The 23,362-nt window shown below is 41.8% G+C and overlaps 1 protein-coding gene across 1 annotated transcript in view; it reads left to right on the top strand.

Moving 5' to 3' along the window:
- The window catches only part of LOC306763558 (BTB/POZ domain-containing protein 10-like), a 29,436-nt gene extending 8,101 nt beyond the window's left edge, over nt 1–21,335 (top strand). Inside the window, exons 2-8 of the mRNA XM_079250395.1 lie at nt 1,589–1,845; nt 1,927–2,245; nt 4,508–4,610; nt 10,443–10,563; nt 15,030–15,227; nt 17,082–17,192; nt 20,461–21,335. Coding sequence (XP_079106521.1) covers nt 1,589–1,845; nt 1,927–2,245; nt 4,508–4,610; nt 10,443–10,563; nt 15,030–15,227; nt 17,082–17,192; nt 20,461–20,903 — 1,552 coding nt within the window. The 3' untranslated portion in view covers nt 20,904–21,335. The remainder of the gene's footprint in view (nt 1–1,588; nt 1,846–1,926; nt 2,246–4,507; nt 4,611–10,442; nt 10,564–15,029; nt 15,228–17,081; nt 17,193–20,460) is intronic.
- The last annotated feature ends 2,027 nt before the right edge of the window (nt 21,336–23,362 follow it).

Genomic DNA, 23,362 nt, shown 5'->3' with positions numbered 1-23,362 from the left:
GTCCACACGTCAAAGCATCCGCGTCCTGATGTGTGTCCTCATCTGCATGTGTGTGTGACATAGAAATGTACTCGGTGTGTGCAGATTAAAAAGTGCCGTTTTAAATGGGTGAATGTAGCTTAAGCAGTGGAAAGCAACAAGATTAGAGAAGTGCTCTATAGATTCATTTACCATGCACATTTAGTGATAATATGAGCTTGTGGAAAATGCATTGGACATGTTTAGATGTTCTTTCTTAAATCCTCTATAAACCACATAAGTAATGCAGTGATATTAATCCATCATGAATGCAACATTTACAGATGTTCTGCTGACACCTGAACATCACATAAGACACTACGCTTCATTTCTTCTTCTGTAGTCACAACTTTGTTCACTGTTAGATGTAAAATTCTGCTTTGGTAGCTCCACTTCATGTGCTCTAGATTTTTTTTATTCTTTATCATTATAAATGTCAGAAATCATGAGATGCACACAGTGAAAACAACACAAGTATGATCATCTAACAAAAGTCTGGGTCAACAGATTTCTTAAACATCAATACAAGATTTCAGATTTCTTTTAATATTTTGGGCAATGTTTTCCCTTGTTTAAATGAAATAGTCACTTAGAACAAGAAGCATCCGCTGCTTTGCAGCAACGTAAATGAAATAATTTAGTTTAAGCAAAGGACAGACGTTCTGACGTCCCTTGCAAGGCTGCTTGTTTATCTTTATAAATCACTTATTTACAGCGAAGCACCCAGACGCATCATCTACTCCGAGGAAAGGTCGAGCAGTTGTTTCCCAGTTCTCTGAAAAGGCAGTTGGCGAAGCGAGAAATCCGTCACGACCGTCGTCATGCAGCTAAGTGAGCTGCGCTCGCTCCGAATGTTTCACATGGATCCCGTCTCTAATGGATACCGGGGCGTTGTGTGTCTGTAGCTGCGCGGTCCGCTCGTGTTTCTGCAGCACTCAGCCGTCTGGGAGAGTCCGCTCAAGTTGACTGCAGACTTTTTAGAGGTTGTTCTCATCGCCTCACAGCTCAGCGTGCAAAAGAGCTCCTTGACCTCCTCAGAGGGATTTCTGCACGCACAACTGATGCGTGAGTCTCAGAGTGACGAGAGAAGGCAGAATCTGCGCTTCCAGTTGTGTCCTGTTACATGAAGAAGTGAATAAAATGTGTTTGGGGGGCAATTTTTTGTGTCATCCTCTTTTATTTAAGTTGTTTTGAATGACTAGGAAAAAATGATGCCGCAGTTATTGTTATAAAATAGTCTAATTATGTAATTTGTTGTCTTATAATAGCTGTCTGGGTGTGTTTTTAGAGGTTTGAAACGACTGTTTTATTTCTAGCAAACTCAGAGGTTTTTTCCTCATTTGTGTTTTTTCTGTCCTAACAAATCCGTATCCTAATTTTAATCTGATTATGTCTAATGATGGCAGTGATTTTTCTGCTGTTTCTTCATAATCGGCAGGAATGCATCAATTTTAATGTGGTAAAATAAAGACTGTTCATTTATTGGTAACAGAGGAGTTCCATTAGTTTTGTCTTGCAGTAAAGATCCTCGTCAGTCTCATTTCCGTTTGTGTTTTCGTCTTCCCACCAGTGAGCCGTGTGGTTTGTCAGGGTTGGACTGCAACCACCCCCAGCAGCAGCAGCAGCAGCAGCAGGAGGCCGGGGCCATGAGTGTGTATGGCGTTGGCGCCAGCGGAGTCGGCAGGACCAGAGAAAGAGGAGCCGGCGAACATTATCGGGAACAACGGCAGCGCTCCAGCGATCGTTCACGCGACTCCTCGCACGAGAGAGGGGAGAGCCAGCTCACGCCTTGCATCAGGAATGTCACGTCTCCCACTCGGCAGCATGGTGAGGAGAAAACGAGAAGGAAGTTTCACCCAGAAGTTTTAACGGTTAACTTACCATGTTCATGTATCCTTTCACCCTCAGACCGTGAACGGGGCGATGGCGGATCGTCCTCCAGGTCCTCCAGCCCACGTCCTCCCAAAGTCTCTTATCTTCATTCGCATGTAGGAGGAGCTCTGATTGGGGGGCACATACCTCGATCCATCGGTCCTCCTGGGGGGGACCATCACTCTAACCTTTTGAGCCAAGGACCCTGTGACATGATCTACGTGTACGACCTCGGTTGTAAAGAGCATCGTGGTGGGCTGCGACCAGGCGAGAGAGTCACGCTTATTGTAGATAATACAAGATTTGTTGTGGACCCCGCCATCTTCACAGCTCAACCCAACACCATGCTGGGCAGGTAATGATCTGTTTAATACCAGTAAAGCAAAGAATATGGAATAACAGTGACATTAACAAAAAAAAAAAAAAAAAAAAGGGGACACGTCTGGAAAAGAAGAAAAAAATTGCATATATAAAAAAAATATATTTAAAAAAGAGAGAAAACAAAGAACAACTGTATGTTAAAATATAAACATGAAAATGTAAAGATATATCTTTTAAAAAAAAAAAAAAAAAAAGATAATTTTACCAAGATGAAATTTTCAACCTAAATTTTATTTGTGAACCGTCTGCTGGTTTGTTTTTTCCAGTATTATAAAGCAGCCAGTAAAAGAAAGCCCATCCTGAGGCAGATTACTGGTAATTTTGCCAATCGTGGCAAGAAAAGAGTAATAAAAATATAAAATAATGTGAAAATAAATAGTTAATGCAAAGAGATTGATTTGTGGAATGATCATGTTAATGTTTTTCTTATGCATTGTGATTAAAAAAAAAAAAAGAAAAAAAAATTGGCAATAATTCACCAAGCCAATAAAATAAGATGTTGCGTAATGTTTGGTTGTAACCAGGACGGAAGAATCAGGAAAAACCTGTCATGATTAATCCACAGCTTTCCTGTGATTACATCCGGGCTTCTCCAACTTTTTAACCAATGACCCCCAAGTAACACGCGTTGGTGTCCATGACCCCACGAGACCACGTGACTTTTTTTCTTCCGCACTCATCAGGTGATCTTCCTGCTGCATCTGAACTGTAATTTCACACTTCTGCTGGTTTTGTGGCAAGTTATGGATTAATTTTGCATTTAGTAGAAAACCCATGCTGATGGATTGTTTTTAATCCCATCCAAGATTCGGTCATTAAGTAAATGATGATTTTATTGAGTTTTGCTTTCCAATCTGCTTTATTTCTTTAGCACATTTTTATAAACGGTAACGGTCCCCAAAGCGCTGCACCAATAGAATAAAACGGGGAAAAAGAACAACAATGTTACAATGCCAAAATATGAACAATACTAAAATAGCAATAAATGCAGATTTTATAAGACTTAAATAAATCCCAATAAATAGGCATAAAAAACAATATATAATTTAATAGGATGAAATAAAAAAAACAGAGGTGCACACAACTCATGCGGTGTTAAAAGTCACAGAATAAAAGTGAGTCTTAAGATGAGACCTAAACCACCCCAGACTGGGGGCTGTTTTGACATGAGGAGGGGGCGTCAGGGCATTCCCCAGTTTAGGTCGGAGTTTTAAGCCTCGTCTTCGGAACCTTAAGCTGGCCCTGGCCCTCTGACTTCAGAGTGCACGGCGGAGTGTAGATGTGGATGAGGTCAGAAATTAGGGGTGGGAAAATCAAATTGAAAATTCAAATATCAGGATTTTTTTGCTTCAAAATTTAAAAATCTTTTATTTTTTTATAAATTTTTTCTTTCAAATAAATAAAAATAATTCAATTTGAAATTTTTGTCATTTTTATTGTTTTTATTGATCTTTTTATTTATCTTCTTGGGCATAATAGCAGCAGAATGATGGTCTGGCTACTGTGTTTTTTCCTAATTGAATTCAAGAAAAATGACATGCAAAAAAAAGTTTTGTACGTTTATTTTTGTTTTTAATCTACAAAAATCAACAATATCGAAGAATGATAAGAATCGCAATTTAAATCGAATCGGATCCCAAAAAATCAGAATTGAATCGAATCGGACCAAACGCATACCGTCACAGACCTATCAGAAACATATATCTTGGCCTTTCCATTCAACGCCTTAAAAACAAACAAAGTCTTCAAATCAAATCTAAAGCAAACAGGAAGTCAGTGCAAACAGCAAGAACAGGAGAGATGTGCTCATGTTTTTGGTTCCTGTTAAAAGGCGCGCAGCGACATTTTGGACTAAGTGCAGTCGGTAAATTGCGCTGTGATTAATTCCAGAATAAAGTGCGTTGCAGTGCTCCAGGAAATAAAAGCATGCATGACCTGCTCAAAATCAGAGAAAGATTTAAAAAAAAAAAAATAAAAATTTAATTTTAGCTAAAAAGGCAAAGATGATTTAAAAACTACTTTCCACAACCGCGTTAACTTTTAAGTTTAAGATCAGAGTCCAGTTTTCTTATTTTAAATGTTGATTTTGTGGGAAAGAAAAGCAAACACTCAGGCTTTAAGGTGAAACATAAAAGAAAGATGATTCCTGATTTGGTTTTGCTGTTATCGTTTATATTTATTCTGATATTCAGCCTATTTGCAGCCATTAATGCAACATCTTCTCCTTCCCCGGCAGGATGTTTGGGTCCGGGCGGGACAACAATTTCACTCGACCCAATGAAAAGGGAGAGTTTGAGGTTGCAGACGGCATCAGCTCCACCGTCTTCAGAGCCATACTGGTGAGAACCCACCTGCATGCTTTATGTTTTCCCCTCTCTCTCTTTGCTTCACAGGCTACGGTTGCACTATGATTTTTAATTTGGAATTAATTATTCCAAAATAAGGTATTCTCCTTCAACTTTACATTGAAATAGTCATTCTTAACTGAGGTTTACATGGAAAACACGTTTATTCACCTTTACTTAATTCCGCTTTAGACCGGGGATTAGGATGGGCTCTGATTGGACAAATTAATTTAGCGTTTTCTGGAAATAAATAAACAAACTCCACTTTCTGCGTCGTTTCTCTTGGGCTACAACATAAATAACCACATAATAGGTACCGTTTTCACTTTGATTGAATTATAATTTAGAAAAAATACCAGCTCGACATGCGCATAATACTGTTATTTTTTCCAGCAGAAGAGAAGGGAGATTTTTTTTTTCTTTTTCTCCAAACTTTGCACGTTTTCTATGTTTTTATTGTTGTGAAGCACTTTGTGACCTCATGTCTATGAAAAGTGCTATATAAATAAAGTTTATCTTTATCTAAAGTATCTGAAAATAGATCATTTCGCTTGTTTCTCTGCTGAAATAGTTTAACAGATCAATGTCCTGATTGGCTGCATGATAATATCATGCTTTCTTCACAGTTTATTAGCATCATTTCTGTAGTAAATATATTCCTAGTAATGCAGTGACTGCAATTACACGAGTACTATAAAACCTTCCTGACCAGGTCACTGTAACACCTAGACTCACAGCGTCCGCTCTTTTAAGAAACATCACTTAGTGAGAAAAGTCCAATCATACTTCTGAAAAAATATGTTCAGTCTCTGTACACTGCTCCTCATCTGTTAGTTATATCAGTACATTTGGGTTTTGTGTCCAACACATAGACTGTATATGAAAGATGGACGAAGCCTTCATGACATCACCGTAGGTTTCTGAGACGCCAAATTAAAGCTCAGTGGGTGGTTCCTACCGTCGCCATCATGGCAGCGTCATGTGTGTCGTCTCTCCCTGAAAATACAAAAATGAAATTAAACTCTATACTTGGTGTTCATAGACAAAAATATCGATATTCCACCTCTGAATTAGACGCCAACTATAGACGGTTAATTCAGCATCCATCCTGCATCCTACCTGACCTGTTAGCTCTCTCCAGCCAGGAAGAGATGATCTTAAGATGACTCTTGTTTTGTCCCTTTCTCTCTTTTAATCTTCTTGTTTCTTTGCTGAATCAGCAACGTTGCATGTTCAGAACAGCCAGTTCCTTACTATATGGCAAAGCGAAAAGTCACGTCAAGTTCCGGGTGTAAAAGTTGTATAGTGTCGGTTTCCCAGCCTCAGGACGCTGCTGGGTAGCAGCAGCTCTAGAAATGCACATAATAGATGTCACTGTGTCATCAAACAAGTCCGAGACGTGGAGTTTTAAGGTTAGAAAGTTACATATGGTGTCTTTAAGTTGATCACATCCTGGTTCGGCAGAATCCCATGCTCAAAAATGTGAGGTCCACCAGCAATCTGAATTTCCTGTATAACTTTTTTTTTTTTTTTTTTTTTTTTTTAAAGCTCAAAATTCTTCTTTTTTTACCAATTGCACAGGTGCAAAGATATCAATGCCAGAAATGATCACAACTAAGACTGACATAATTTTTACATAGATATTGGCCACTGAAGAATCCAAAATTAATAGAAATTTAAACATGTCAATATCTTTAAAGGAGTCATAACCTGGTTTTTTCATGTCTCTGCTGTCCTTTAAGTGTTTTTACATAATTGTTTAAAAACGTATTAAACCAAAAAGTTTTTTTAAAATGTACTTTTTCTGACCATTTATTCATAATAAAACTTTTCTCATGAGATTTCATGCGAGATTTTGAATGTTAATGTCAATGATGTGCACGCCGATTATAATAACTTTATATCAGTAGCAAAACTTGCCGTTTTATACAGATTATAAAAGTATCAGGGAAATGAATGGTTAATGGTTCGGTGATCAGATCTGATGCTATTGGAAATAAAAAAAGCAGTAAGATGTCACTTTGTTTTTATACATATACATGTCCTCCCTGATGAAATGATGGCAGCGTCAGACTACATGATGGTCACCGTGTTAGATTAAATGATAACTGCCATGTTGTGGTCGAAAGAAAACACTGGCATCATGACAAACCATCATAAATACTGTACTTACTGTGTGGTAGAAGGCATGAAAAGTAAATAGAGAAGTCTTTTACAAACATGTACGTGGCAGAGGATAAGATAGATATAAGAAAATAAAACACGGGGCTCATTTGTACACAGCAGGAGGTTAAACCTTTAGGCTTGTCCCATTAGCATTAGCGTTAGCATTATCTGCATCAGGTTAAGTCACGTCTCAGTCACGACAAAAAATAACTTGGTAAGTTTTGATACTGATACAAACTGCATCGATGGTGAGCCGCCTAAAGCTGCAAATGCCCCTCTTTCCAGCCACACCTGTTTTTTTCCCAAATGTTTGCAAAATGCACAAGCAGGCCGCAGCCGGCAGAGATGCAGATGCATTATCAACAAAAAATAATGTAATCCATTTGTCCCTGGTATTTTTGGTCTGCTGATGAAGAGAGAGAAAAAGCATCCCGGTGTTGGTTTTGGCAACAGACAACCGAGCAGTGGACATGGGACCGCTGTTTCCACATCTTCCCACAGCTTGTTGATACCTGCGACTGAGGCAGGCCCTGCAGGTGTATTCAGGCCTAGAACAGGGGTGGGTTTATGCAGTTAGCGACTCGGGATGATGAAATCCTAGGGGCAAAAAAAAAAACAAAAAAAAACACGTTTGTGAGACTTCAGCCTTGTGGACAGTTTCTGCAAACAAAGCACCCAGACAGAAAAACTCGACCGTCTTCAAAAGAGAGGCTTCCGGGGATGTTACCACATACGACCAACACCAATACACACATTTTAACTTAATAAAAAAGTGCAATTTCCAGGTGGTGACCCCTTCAAACTCAATATGTTGCATGCCCAGTTATATCAAAGACAGTTATGTCAACAGATGTTTTATTGTAGGACTGTTTGACCTGCAAAAACTATAACACTTCAGACCATGTATTTGTTTTGTTAGTATTGAGCTACTGACATGCCTTATTAGGCCCCACCACCCTCACCCACCCCTCCCAAAAAAACTCTGAAAGCCTCCAGTTGATCAGCAGGGATGGTTCTGTTGAGAATTAGCAGAGATCATAAATTATCCAGGTTTTGCTTGTTTCTATTGTTTCCCTGTTTAATCCAGAACAGAATTCCCTTCATGTATAGACCTCTGAGACTAAACTCCATTGGATCATAAAGATCTCGTAGTTCCACACTTCCCCATCAGATCACTTCACACTTTCTGAAAGAAGTTTTCCGTAAAGACGGAATGGTTTTCAGGAGTGCGCGTGTCCATACAAACCCAGTGACAAGGCTCTGGTAGATATGGTGGGTGTGTACATGATGCTGTCGTGCAGACACTGAAATACACTGAAAAGGAAGAACATGTTGGATGTGCAGTGACAGGTTGGGTCTGAGAAGTAGATGCTTTCTCTACCTTTACGACTTAAAACTTCCCTTTCAGACAAACCTGTCTGGAACCTTATGGCTGGCTTGGTGACCCTTAACAATCCCTTTAGTGATACTGCCATAGGCATAGACTGCTGGGGGTTGTCCCACAATGTACTGAGCACCTCCCTCCATTTTTTCTCTCTTTACTCCATTTTCCCTGGGGTGGCAGTGGCTCAGGTGATAGAGCGGCTTGTCTTGTGACCTGATGGTCAGAGGCTCGAGTCCTGCTCCCCTACGCTGCTGCATCCCCGAGGAGGATTCCTCTCTGATGGCCGGTCCCAAGCTCAGATAAAAGCAGAGGAAGGGCACCAGGAAGGGCATAAAACGTGCACCGATTCACCCCAGTGGCAACCCATCCAGAGAGACAAGCCGAAAGGCATTAACAACGGCTCTTTATTTTTCCTGTAGAGGTATTAAATAGTCACCGCGGTCTTGCTGTCCGTCTTCCTCAATAATATGGAGCTTGTTGACCTTGTTCCTGTCTTCTCCAGCCCCAATCAGTGCAGGCAGATGGCCACCCCTGCTGGTTCTGGTTCTTCCTAAGGTTTTCCTTCTTGTTAATTAAAAGGCTATTTTTTCCTTTTCTCTATAGCCCACCACTCTAAAGTATGCTTGTTAAGGTTGAGGGATGTAGCTGAAAAGATTAGATTCAATCTGTAGGTTTCCTTATTGGAGCCATTATTTTTATGAACCAGCTTCAACAAAAGCAAAGTAAACACAATGAACTGAAATAAAACCTCTGATGTTGGATCAAGCGGCAACCTCGGGCAGTTTAAAGTAAAGCCTATGCAGAAGTGCCAAAAACTGCAGTTCCCCCTTCATCCACTAGGGGCTCCAAAACAGAGCAACTCCCCATACAGTCCCATGTTAAAAAGACCAACTTCACAGCAGAAATTAAACATGTTTACAGCCTGGTTCAAAAAGACATTTTAGGTTTAATAGGTCAGGTTTACCTTCATGACTACTGTGGGGGGGCGTGAATTTTTTTCTAACTTTCCCATTCAGAAGTAATTTAATCTCAAAATTTGGCATATTTAGAGACGTGCTCTTTTGATTTGACAGGTATCCAGTCTCCCGCTTAAAGAACGAGAAATGTAGAACTGTCACAGTTTTTAGCTGCTTAACAGCGTGACTTAGCTACAGGCAGGTCAGAGTTCACTTGACGTCAGTCACACCCCTCCTCACAGCCCCCCTCTCAGCTCCACCTCTTTGCCTATTTTTGTATTTTCCGGGAGAGATGATGCAGGTGACCCTGCCAAGATGGAGGTGGCAGGAACCACCCACCGACTTTCAATTCAGCTCTTTAGAAATCTACCGGTGACATCATGGAGGCTCCGTCCATCTTTTTATATACTATGGGTTCACCACTGTAGCTTCAAATTACCTAATTGCTATTTTTGATATAGTATAAGTAACAACTTTATTGTTTATGCATTAATGCTTTAAAAAGTTAAATCCAGATTAATTCCTTTGCATTAATGTGTTCATTTTGAACCTGTTTGGGAGTTTCCAGTAGAAATGAGGCATGATGGATGAAGCACTTCCAACCCCATATCACAACCACTGTTGTATTTTTAGTGTTAGTTTGATGACTTTTTAATATATTTTGTGGGTCAAAATGACATTATTTTTTATTGAAATTAATTTATTTAGTATTTATGCTTGAATTTGAGTTCCAGAGTGAAAGCAGCTAATAAGCCAAAATGCAAGGCTGTGTTAGAAAACAATGCCTATGCCATGAAAATGAAAGTGATTTTTAAAAGAAAGTTCCTCGGTTCATTCAAGGCGATGCTTGGCCATCCAAAAAGCACCTCCAAATAAATATTGTGCTGAATCCAGGAGTTGTTTTTATGAGGAGATGAGTGGAGCGGGAGCTGTCTCCTCTGGTTTCCATTAGTAGAAAGTCTCCGGGGAAACGGTCACCGAGTCTTATTTGACTGAGGATGGAAAGTGGAGCAGGCAAATGGATGCCAGCTCTTTTTTTTTTTTTTTTTAACCCCTCCCTCTTCTCCTCTGTGCCTTCTTCTGTGACGTTTTATGACTTTTCTTTTTTTTTAAACCATCACTGCTCACTCTCCATCTCTCCACCACCTCCTCTTCCTCAGCTTTCTCTCTCTCTCTCTCTCTCTCTTTCTCTGAGCGAGGCAGCATTAATAATGGCGTCTTGTTTTTCCTTCTGTGCTTGTGTGTGCGCATGAACGTCCTCTTCCCTGGCCATTTTTATTTGTGTGTGTGTGTGTGTGCATTCGCTGGTGAAAATGGCAGGATTACTACAAGTCGGGGATAATCCGCTGCCCTGACGGTGTTTCCATTCCCGAGCTGAGGGAGGCATGTGACTACCTCTGCATCTCCTTCAACTACAGCACCATCAAGTGCAGAGACCTCAGTGAGTACACAAACTCTCCATGCTGTTTGTTTAGAGCTGCAGACGGATGTTGTTGTTTTTGTACATGTGTTTTTGGTTTATGCAGAGTTTGGTGAGTGCGGCGCTCAGATCTTTTAGTTGTTACTGCGTTGGAGAACACAAATAGACCAGTTTTATTTTTATCACAGAACAGGGACGGCACTGAATATCGAGGAGCCGCTAACTTTATCAGAACAAGCTTTAATTGAACGTAATTATGAGGAAGAGTTGTGTGTTTTCCGTCATTTAAAGCATCATTCAGCTGTCTTGCTGGGAAACCGGAACAAAGCTCTTGGTTTGGATTAACGTGGCAGATGTGCACATTTAATGCAGCTCTGGAGTGATATGGATTTGTGAGCTTGTTACATACGTGTAGTTTTGGTTTATTTGTTGTCACCATGCAAGGCATCTTGTTTGTGTGTTTGTGTGTGTGGGAGGAGCAGCTTGAACTCGCCGGCTACTGCCGCTGCTGTATTCTGGGCTCTAAGTAGGTCATGATTAGCTCTGAGATTTTCTGCTTGTTTTGCAGGAACATAACCAACCATAGCAAGCTGATTAAAATCAGCCACAGGATGAGAGTTTTCATGCTTTTCTTTATTAGTTTATGCTTTTTTGTTAGATTTTCATGGTCAGACTAAGTCTTGTTGATCTCTTGATGCTTGTCTTCAACATCATTCTGGCTGTATTTATTTACATTATGTTCTATATGTAATATCTCATGATGAATACATAACCATCTGAAGGTAAACAGCAGTTCTAGACCTTTTCAGCCTTGCTCTGAAGAAATCCTCTCTAATTTTAGCATTAATGTTAAACCACATGAATCAGAGCTGGTGAGAAAAAGCATCAAATTTGTTTACTGGGCTCAATATACTTTTTTGAGCAAAGATGCACTGGTGCACGTGGTAAAAACAATTACTTGCACCAAAAATAATTTAAGTGCACAACCCAAACTTGTTAAATATTAAGCTAGTATTTAATCTTATAAAGAAATAATACATTTTATTTATGACTCACTTTACATTTTAAACACAATCTCAAAGTGCTACGAGTTAAAAACAAGAGAAAGATAGAAACATAATTTCATATCTGATAAATACACTAAAGTCTTATAAAAATCTTTAGAAAACTAAAACATAAGTGTGTTTTAGTTCCGTTTCTTAAGCCTGGTTTGGTTTTTAATTCTTATCTGGCAACGATCAAAATCTTTAATCATGTTCATTTATAGTATGCACAAAATTCAGTGATAAAAAACTGGTTTGTTGAAAACTTTTATACTAAAAGTACTTCTATGTACAAAAGTTCAGTAAATTTTGGTTTAAAAAACAATTAAGCAGCTCAAACAGAAGTTTTCTTTTACAAACCGGCTTTTCAAATATTTCTTGTAAATCCAAACTTAAACATTGTAGTAAAATCTAACAAAGACGGAAAGTTAAGGATTTATTTAAAGAAAACTAGTCAGTAGTATGAGTTTTATTACGAAGTTGCTTTCTTCCTGTACACAAAGGGACATCTAGTGACAGTTGTTTAGTTGGCAACAATGCAAGTTACTGCTTTTTCCTTCCTTGCATGGGTGCACGTGTTGTTAAAAAACTCTTATTTTTCGTTCACAAATCTGCACATGCAGGCAGACGAACTTCCTGCCCTCAAATCACCACTTTTCATTCATCGTGTTGTTCCTGTCTCAGGGTTTTCAGCAGTAATTTAGGGTTTATTCACACCAGCCCTTCTACATTTGACCCCAGTTTGTTTGCTTGGAAAGTCTGGTTTGGTTGGGAGGTGTGAGTCTTTTACCTCGTCGTGTCCTTCAGTAACGTAATTCTTGACTCATCGCCGCTTCAGGTAAGGCGGATGACAGGATAGTCTGTAGGACTCGGCTCAACTCAGTTTGGTTTGCTTTCACATTGGATTTTTTTCAGGTGGACCAAACCAGACAGAACCTTGCAAGAACTGCTCTCGGGGGGAGATATTTTCTTAGAAACAAGCGCTGACCAGTAGGAGAAATAAGAAAATCCAGTTCAGTAAAAGGCCAGTCCTGAAAGGTTTACCTCAAGTGTTTTAACTCTGATGTTAAAACCTGATGGGGTTTTCTGTTTACTATCAGTGAGGTAGTGAACTGTCCACCATGTTGTGCTACTACATGTTTGCGCCACTTCCTGCTTGGTTCGTCAAATGGTCTGTTCGGAGCAGGGTTCACTTGCATGTGGACTCCTGGTTTCACTTCTTTGGTCCCCACCAGGGTGCTCTAAATTCCCCCTACTCTAAACGTGCTGTACTATCTCTATAAGCAGACCAAAGACCATTTATAGTGGACGAAATGGTGCCAGTGTGAATACATCCTTGTGCAAAAGGTTTGGTTCATTTGCCTGAAGACACATTCACATATTGGTTCCAGTTCAATGGAGTCGATAAACTGGGTTTTCTTCTTTCTCCTGTTTATTCTTCCCTTTGTGGCCAACAGACACTTTGGGAGGTAACACCTCTATCCAGCATGATGTTGTCCGGGCAGTTTGGTCCGCTTGAGTAAAGTGCAGTGTGAAAGCAAACTGGAACCAGCTGCATCCAGTATGATGTAAAATGCTACACCAGATGTGACCAGTTTGAGATTCCCGTTCCTCCTCCTCGCTGCTTGCTACAGTCCAGTTTCAGTTGTCTGTATGTAGCCAGGTCTGCTGTGCCTCTTTCTTCGCCACGGTGACCGTTTTTTTTTATTTTTTATAACTCTGTTTGAGAAGCACTGAATCATTTTGATTCATCTGCAGTGAAATGGACGCATTATTTTGAAGCTTTTGGTGTCGTCCTCATGTTTGACTCAGTGTTAAGATGTTCTTAACCCTGTTTTACTGCTTTCTTCTGTCATTTATAAACGTCAGCTTATTTTGATTCGGTAACGCTGAAATTACAATGCAATGGGAAAGTTTTGCTGGGAAATCTGCAATTTTAAGCAAGAAAAGCAGGAAAAAAGGAGTGTTTGTGCAACTGAAGTGACTTGTAGATGAAAACCACCTTCAAAATCCCGGTGGAGAAACTCGACACGTCTGATTTAACAAAGCTTCTGTTGGAGACTTTTGCTATATGGAAGCAACGTATCAGAACAGCAGTGGCAACAGCAGACTGGCGTGAAGCCTTCGGCACCAGTTCAGCTTTAATATTCAGCCACATATCAACAAACCTACTGAATATATTTCTTTCCTTGAAGTATTTTCCAAAATGTGCTTTTTCTTTTACTTCAATGTTATTTGGTAAATGTTTATTTCTGTGTTTTAGGATGACAACTTTTATAATATTTATATATTTGGGTTTTATTTCCCCCTATTTCATTCCTAATTATGGACTTTTCTCATTCTTAATATAAATATACAATATTTCACCATGTCTTTATATTTTATAAATACTGACACGTATTATTTGCAGCAGGGGTTCTACAAGGTGGAGTTGGTGTTATGAAGCCTCCTGAACGTGTCGAGTCTTTCTGACCAGTTGCTTTGCCAAAGGTTTCGTTTAGCGGCTCATATGAAAGTACTGCTGCCTGCTGGTTATATGACGTACTACAGTCTGGTGATATTTTACATAGGGGGTGTATACCATAGTAAACATAGTAGCACATGTGTTATGTCAGATAAAAGGAATCTGCGCTGAGTGGTATACCAATAAAGTATCAACACACAAATCCTGGTAATATAAGAATACTTTATGGATCAATTATACCAATAAAGTGTTACTTGTATCTTGTGGGTTTATATTTGGGTGAATGTTAAAATGCTCCCAAACTGCCGTGTCCTTTGCTCTGATGGCGGCTCCTCCTCAGATGGCGTGCTGCCAGTCAGTCTCGTGCACGTAATGATGCAGGCGTTGCAGCTTCTGTGTTAGACATAACATCACTGATACGAGGTCGGCAGTCCAGCAGGTTTTCCATTGTGTGCTGGGTCATTGTGCAGAACCTGGTAGGCTGTTGGATCCATTTCATTTGATTAAAGTGTGTTGAAGCAGGGATGGATAGAAAAGCTGCTGGACTGCAGACCTCATAGGACCCGTGATTTATAGCTTTGTTTTGGTGAAAAATACGTTTGTTTTTTATCATTTGAATTATTATTTTCAAACAGTATTTATGTTACAGTTCAGGGATCTCCAACCCTGGTCCTCGGGGACCGATGTCCTGCAGGTTTTCCAAGTGTCCCTGCTCCACCACACCTGATTAAAATCAATGTGTATTTAGCAGACATGTGCAGAGCTTGTCTGAGTCAGGTGTGTTGCAGCAGGAATACTTGGAAAACCTGCAAGTCACCGGTCCTTGAGGAGCAGGGTTGGGGATCCCTGTGATAGCAGATGTGTTTGCCAGTGTTGGGTGTTTCTAATCTTAAACATTAGTGCTGCGCTGATATAAAAAATGTCCTGATGTGTTTTCAGTGCCACGTGTTTTAGTTGTTTTATCGTCTCTCCATCCTGAGGTGCCCTGATGCACGAGCTGTCTAACGACGGAGCCCGGCGTCAGTTCGAGTGTTACCTGGAGGAGATGGTGCTGCCCCTGATGGTGGCCAGCGCTCAGAGCGGGGAGAGGGAGTGTCACGTGGTGGTGCTGACCGACGACGACGTGGTGGACTGGGACGAAGAGTACCCTCCGCAGATGGGAGAGGAGTACTCGCAGAGTAAGTAACCATGAAATTAGCTGAGGAAATAAGCAGAGGTCATGTTGTGATGAACAGCTCTGAGTGGTGTGGACGCCCCCTGCAGCTGCCGCCTGCTTCATCGTGTTTTTTAGACATTTTCTGAACTGGATGAACTGGAATGTGCAATGAGAAGTAGAGAAAATGTGGATGAAATGGACAGCAGCTGCTACACATGACAGGACTGAAGTCATGATAATGATGCAAACATTACAGAACCGTTGTAACCTCTCTAAGAGGACAAGCAGATTCAACCTGCACAACCTGGGGGGGGGGGGGGGGGGGGGGGGGCTTCCAACGATGGCCTTCCTTTGCGGAGTTTGCATGTTGTCTTTTAGGGCTTTTCAACCAAACAAGAACCGGTTCTGGTGCTAGAGCCAGAGCTTAGGTGGTCCAGCTTCGGTGCTAGCAAAGAACCGGTTATGGTTTCGACCTAAAGAGTCTGGTCGGTTCTGCATCATGTTGGTTTCTTTTGGGCTGTTAGTTGCTGCTGTGTCCCAGCTCCCCTTTCTGGTCTCCAGGAATCTTTTGTAAAATTTGTTAAACTAATTAGCAGCAATATTATTATTGTTATTATTACTGCATTACTCCATCACTATAACTGATTATTATAACCTTATAGATGATGACAGAATGAAGACATATTGCTTCAACCAAGTTGTTCTGTTATTATTATTTGGTAGGATTACATATATATAAGTTTATGCTTCTACCCACTCTTTTTGAACCATTTTTCATATGTTTTTATTTTTTTTTTTATTTTTATTTTTTTTTAGATTTGTCATTAATAAAAACTTTCTAAACCCCCAAAAAATTTAATAAAACCAAAACTTTCAATGCTCATATTTTGGCCAGGTAACCCCGCAACCAGCTGCTGATGCACACAACATGAAGCGCTGCTCAACTTTGGCCCAGCAAAGAGTTGGAGCCGGGATAGAACCGGTTTTGAGAACCAGGAGAGCCGGTGCTTAGGCAGTCGAAAGCCAAACAACCGGTGCCAAGTCTGGCTCTGGCTCCGAACCAGCGCTGTTGAAAAGCCCCCTTTGTGTATGCGTGGGTTCTGTCTGGGTTCTCCGGCTTTCTTCCACTGTCTAATAACATGCATGTTAGGTTAGTTAGGTTAAAACGCCCCTCGGGAGTGAATGTGAGCGTGAACAGCAGTCTCTCTGTGTGCGCCTTACGGTGGACTGGTGACCTGTCCCTGTCCAGTCCTCTCACCTGCTAATCGCTGGGACAGGCTCCAGCTTCCCCGCCACCCTGAATAGGACTGAGCGTTATAGAAAAATCATTTTATATCTCATTTACAGCCCGCTTTCTAGAACATTTCATCCAAAAACATGGACAAAACTAAGGTTTTTCTGACAATTGACGGTATTTTTCTCAGCTGTTGAGCGATAAATTAGGTATATTTAATCTCATTTGCTTATTCAAACATAAAATTTCAGAAAACTTGTAATACATGAGAATCTCAGTGTGAGGATTAAAGCAGCTCAAAGTGAAGGTGATTCATTCATTTTCTGAGCTGCTTAATCCAATTAAAAGTCGTGGGGAAGCTGGAGCCTATCCCAGCAATCACTGGGAGAGAGGCTGGTCCAACAGGGACAGTCCAGTTTAGAGCAACCAGTGAAGCTAACATGCATTTCATTGGACGGTGGGAGGAAGCCGGAGAGAAACCACACATACAAAGAGAAAGGCCGAGGTTTGAAACAGCACCTTTCTGTCTGGTGCGAACCACCACGCCACCGTGCAGAAGCGCCGGACCTGATGCGGGTTTCCGTCTCTCCCTCCACAGAAGTTGTATGTTTGGACTGAACATGTGGTCTCTTTCCTCTACAGTCATCTACAGCACCAAACTCTACCGCTTCTTCAAGTACATCGAGAACAGAGACGTGGCCAAGTCGGTGCTGAAGGACAGAGGGCTGAAAAAGATCCGACTGGGAATAGAAGGTTTGTTGTTTCTGGGAGAACTGGTTGTGTGATGGTTGCAGGAGGCTTCGGTTTCTCAGATCAGGGCGACTGTTTGTCAGCTTACTTGGCAGCTTATTCTGGGATGTTCAGCATCTCTTAGACCTCCACCCAGACCAGGCAGGGTTTGCTGCTCCTCTGCTTCCTCTTTAAACGGGAAGTTTGAGCCAGTCAGGCTTGGTTTAACTTTAGAGACTAGTCTGAACCGCCCGCTGTGTCCTGCCAGAAGCAGGGGGGCCGTTTATCCACACAAGTCAGAAAACTGGCATCTTTTCTATCAGTGGTCACTGAGGGGGGGCAGTCTGTCCTTCCAACCAGCATTCCCAGCACCATGTTCATGGACAGCGGTGCAAACAGACTGGATACCACACCGGGTCAGGATTGGCCTACAGAGGTTACAACATAGAAGTTGGTCTCCAAAACTTTTCACCAGTTCAGTCTGTGCCACTGTAGCACTGGTACGTTGTTCAGGACTGGATCCAGTGGCTTGTAGTGAAACAGTAAAGACCTGGTTTGGAGTCTTGGTATGAAGCAACACTTAAAGGACTAGAGTCATTAATGGAAACGTTGTAATTAATTAGTTATTATAAACAAACCTTCGTGGTTCAAATCCAGTCTTTTTATGATGGTCTGAACATCACAAATGTGATTCATATGTGGTCTGAGCCGTCACGCGCCGTTTCATCCAACTTCCATGTCATCAGCTCATTGGCTGGTAGGATTGTTACAGCGGTGGCGCCGTCCTGCCAGCGTCGGAGCGTTTTGGCTCATCTTTCAGGAGGATTCAGTTCTGGGACAGCAGATATGGAGGACCCATGTGGCCTGGTTCACACTTGCACCGCACATTTTTAAAAATGTTTTATTTTGTTTTATCAATAAGAATACATACACAAAGACAAAAAACAAAAAGATGCTAAAAACCAAAAGGCTGGGGTTAGTAGAGACATCAGTTACAGATAAAATAAAAAACATAGCGGGTACATTATAAAATAAAGTGGGATGTGTTTCTTCTTTCTATACAAAGCTCTTATTATTACAGTCATTTACATTGATATGACCAAGAAATGGTTTCCATATTCTTACAAATTGGTTTTGGGGTGCAGAAGACGGGTCAGGAAGTCCAGAGGTAGATGTTCTGTTGTCATCCTGTTATTGAAGGGACTTTATCTGAAATCCATTGCTGAAGAATGTTTTCCAGGCACAAAAAGTCAGAACATTATCCAGTTTATTCTTATATTTATCTGTTATTTGGCTACTGGAAAGACCAAAAGCACGTTTGACACAAGCACCCGGCTTTCCAGATAAAAGAACGTCCAGATTAAAAAAAAAAAAAAAGACGTCTTTAGCAGCCAGAGAGTTAAAGACAGACAGACATCACAAGCCAGAGACAGCAGGACGCAGAAGACTGAATGTAAACAATAGATACAACAATATTATTTTATTAGAAGTCATGTAGTTATGTATGATTCAGAGTTTTAGAGTCTGGAAACATAAAAACAAGCAAGACGGCAGCTTGAAATGTCAAGGTCACACAGAGGAGCTGAAAACCAGCAGAGCAGGTGAAAACTGAGGGGTTAACCCACAGGAAAGTTGCTCCAGTTAATCATTCTGGCCAGCCGGTCTCTGGGGAACATACTGGAAAAGTCCGCCAGCCAAAATGCCGTAACCCTGCGTGACAACGCGACTCGCATGGCGAAGGTGAAGGAATCTGCAGCTTCAGTCGTTCTGCAGATACGCTGCGGCTTGTCGATCATTACAGCTTCGTTTTCCACACGGAAACCTGGGAAGCATGTTAAACATTAACCAGTAACACTAGTTACATCTACCTTCGTATTAAGATTCTGAAGCAGCTACAGACACCGTCTCCAATTTGTTTTAGTTTTTTCTTATAAATTATTCTGGAAAACATTTCAATTGGATTCATTTTTATAACCAGTTGCTCTTGTTGAGGGGAGATGTGTGGTTTACTGCAGCCTGGTGAAAACTTACCAAATAACAACAATAAAGTTCATGTTAACTAATTGTTTCATATTTCAGATATCTGAACAGAACTGGAGCATCTGTAAATGTAGCTGAAGTTAGTGATGGGCAAGTTGGTGGAAAACTCTTCGTAAGTTCTGTCATCAAGCATCAAGACTCTGTGACTGGGAATGTGACGCAGTCTGGTTGAGCTGCATCAGGACGACGTTTTCCTTTCTGCTTGTGGCGTTATCTCTCGCTTCCTCATGGTTGTTACGACCCAGACTCTCCCAGACAAGAAAGACTTGTGGCAAGGTGTTCATATAGACCAATACAGATTTATTGTCCAATGGGGGAAGACGAGGCAACAACAGACCAGAAATGACCTCAAAATAGCCAAACCAAAAGCAAAACAAGCTCATAAAGCAGTTCTCCAAACAAAAGCAGCACCAGTTTAACTATTTAAAAAAAAACTAACAGATGTAACACTTTTACAGCCACAAACGAGATATAAGAACTACAAACAAGAACAAAACAAGAGAAAACAATGCAGCTCTGTCAAAGTCCTCTAGAAATACAAAAGTTCAAAGTCACAACGCAAGCTGAGGGCAGACCACTACTGAGCCAGTGGCTGCCGTTGAATGAAGGACTCCTGGTGTCTTTTAAGTCCTGGCGATTAGTGGAATCAGCTCCAATTATCCAGGGTGGAGATGAGCATGTGACAGGAAGGACCAATCCCAGCCAGGAGGCAGCAATCAGAGCTGTGTTTGAGCTGAAGGTTATCTGAGTTAGTAGGCTGAAGAGCAAGAAAACAGGCAGCCGTAACACTGGTTCTGGTGTTTCGGCTCACTGGTCCCGTCGTCTGCAGGTGGAGCTGAGGAAAGTCAGACTCATCGATGCCAAACATGCATAAACCCAGCAGCTCTGGGGGGGGAAAGCATGGACGCTGCTAACTCAGCTGGTTAGATGTCTTGAAGACAAGCCAGCAGATCAGTTTTTTTTTCTATCTGTGAGGTAAATCTGATGAATGATGAGGATTTGTGATTGACTTTCCTCCTGAGCGTAGACAGGAAGGTCCATGTTACTCCACTCGTCTGGGAAAGGAAGAGCTGCAGTCCAGTTCGCTTCGCACAAAGTCTGCCGGTGTCAGGAAACCGCATTAGCTTCGTTTAACGTCACTAATCGATTTATATTGGACGTAATTCTGTCTGAACTCTGGTTGCTTGGCAACTGATCAGAGCTACAATGATTCCACTTCCTTTTTTTTTTTTTTTTTTGTCCTCTCCTTCAGGATATCCGACCTATAAAGAGAAGGTGAAGCGGCGCCCCGGCGGCCGTCCGGAGGTCATCTACAACTACGTCCAGCGTCCCTTCATCCGCATGTCCTGGGAGAAGGAGGAAGGAAAGAGTCGCCACGTGGACTTCCAGTGCGTCAAGTCCAAGTCCACCACCAACCTGGCTGCGGCCGCTGCAGACATCCCCCAGGACCAGCTGGTCGTCATGCACCCTCCCGGGCCGCAGGTGGATGAGCTGGACACGCTGTCGCAGCCGGCGGAGAACAACCCGGCCCCCCCGCCAGCGCAGGCCTACGAGGGGTCGAACCAGCAGGCTCAGGACCACCCGGGCCAGGCGGCGCACAGCCTCCCCCACGGCAACCAGCAACACAACAGCAGCCACACTCAGGCCACTTACCACTACGATCCGGACCCCGACACGCCATCGCCCTCTGCATGACACCCTCCTCCTCCTCCTCCTCCTCCTCCACCACCACCGCTGTTCACACTGCGAGCAACAAGACCTGTCGTTAAACACACACAACAAAACACTCCACACACTCATTCTATCAGCACAAAAACCTGGCAAATGATGAGCACACACACACGATCTGCTTGTTGCTTTCAGCGTGAACGCCGACACCCCCTCCCCTCCCCCTCCTGAGTGGCTCAGCACCACTTTGCCTTCCGATGCACCTCTGCTGCAGCTGTTCAGGCGACACGGCGTCAGAGTCGACATGAAGCACATCAGCAGGCATCCTCACCCGACTCTGCTCACGTCACCAAAGCAGGGTTCAATCTGTACATGTGAAAGACAGAGTACTGCTTTACATGATGGTGAAGCATGCATGAGAGCTGCGAGTGTGTGTGTGTGTGTGTGTGTGTGTGTGTGTGTGTGTGTGTGTGTGTGTGTGTGTGTGTCTGTACCTCAGTGGGAAAGTGGATTTCAGTGCCTCTTTGTATATTTTGGGAGGTCAGTGTTAGATGTGAGAAAAGTCACATTTTCCGGTGTAAAAAGCCTTGAAAAGGTTTTGTTTTACACAACTTAAGATGTTTTATTCCAGTTTTGTTTTTACCGTTTGAGTCCTGACGGTGGAGCTGCACAGATCCGTCTTCACTGCTGCGAGCACACAGATGTCAGAAAGAGATGTCCGACACAGTTTTCTAATAAACCGTATTCACAGCTTCACGACTCACCTCTTGTTTCCTAAAAGCAATCCAAACATCTCCCGTGTGGACAGAAAAGTCCCACATTTAGGCTTAACAGGTGCTGAACACTGAACTCGGCCTGGACCAGAACCCGCCTACGGGTCACAGCATGATGTGTGAAGATCTCTGTAGAGACCAGGAAGCAGCAATTCTACCAACATGAGAAGAGCTCCACTTCCAGCGAACCACACAAGGAGTCGTATGAAGCCGACTCTGCTGGTCACTGAGCCGTCTCATTGCTGTGGGACAAAAACACGTCTTGCTGTTGTGTGATCAGAAGTATTATAAACTAAACACACACACACACTTTATTCATGCTCCCATTAAAGTAAGAAGGGGAGAAAACAGCTTTCACCACGTTACAGTGTAGCAAGGTTTTTGTTTTTTTTTTTTTAGAAATCCTGAGCTCCGCCTCCTGCTGTGACCTCATCACACCAAAGTGACTAAAATCTATTTAAAATAGATGAAACTTAAGTTTTTTCTAACAAACTGCTCCCTCTCTTTCCTCTGATCGTCCCGTCTCCTCTCGCATCCCTCCCACCAAAGTGCATCGACAGCATCTAAAGTTGTCTGCACCGTCCTTAGTTTGTGTTTGTCTGCAGTAACTAACCACACGTCTGTTCAGTCGTCCACACTGAGTGGACAGAACTCCACATGGTGTGTTTACAACAAACAGGGACATGTTCTATCTAGATAGATCTATATTATTTATGTGTTTGGTTCAGAGGTGGCAACTCCCAGTCCAGGAAGTAAAAGTCCTGCCATGTTTTTGGATCTACCTGTACATTCAGAACAGGTGTTTTCCACTAACAGGCTTGTTTACCTGGTAAATAAACTCTGCTCATTAAATTCAGCCGTTTGGTGACGGGTTGGAACAGCTGCCGGACTTACCACCTCTGGTTGGGTTAATAATTACTTAGTATTTAGTGGCTCTTCTGTAAAATATGAGATTACTTGTTTGTAAAGTAACTTCACTACTTATTTACTTTTACGTTACTACAGGCTATGTAAGGTTCCCTGCAGCTCTTTAACTACACGTTGTTGCATAATTTAGATCTATTAACGCCTCCCTGGAAGATCAGCACCCCCTTCAGAGTCAACCTCCAGCTCGGGTCTCTGATGTAGGTTTTCACTGTGCACACTGAAGGAAATTATGTTATGAAATATCATCTTGTAACCATTAAACATCCTTGAAATAATTCATATATTAGACACAGATAAGTATTTATAATTTAAGCCGGCGTTTGTCAGTCGGATCCTCTGTGTTTTAGTGTTTTTACACACCTAGATGGCTTGTTGACAGACGTACACACAACTCAATGAGGAAGTCCATTAATCTGAATCGGGAGTAGGAACATGTCTTATAAGACGTGCAGAAAAGTCCTGAGGACCTGGACCGAAAAACAGGGATTTAAAATTGTAATTATTTTACTGTTCTGCCTTAAAAGATGGAGTGTGAATGGGTGATTAAAGACAGTAGCCTCATTATCTGCAGGTTTCTGTCTGTTTAATGACGCAGTCACAACCAAATCAGTCATAATCTGGAGCAACGTCAATTGATTTGGAATTCATAACTTTATTCAATTTGATTAAAAGACAATTAATTGGAAAAGGCATAAAATAGAAAGTACAGATATCAGTCTTCTTCCCTCAGTCGGCTTCCCCGACCAGCTGAAACTTCTTAAACCTGAGGAGCAGCTTTTACTTCAA

The sequence above is a fragment of the Telmatherina bonti genome (assembly GCF_933228915.1).
Source record: "Telmatherina bonti genome assembly, chromosome: 2".
In the NCBI taxonomy this organism is placed as follows: Eukaryota; Metazoa; Chordata; class Actinopteri; order Atheriniformes; family Telmatherinidae; genus Telmatherina; species Telmatherina bonti.
The sequence above is the reverse complement of the archived record's forward strand: the minus strand, read 5'-3'. Positions and strand labels throughout refer to the sequence as shown.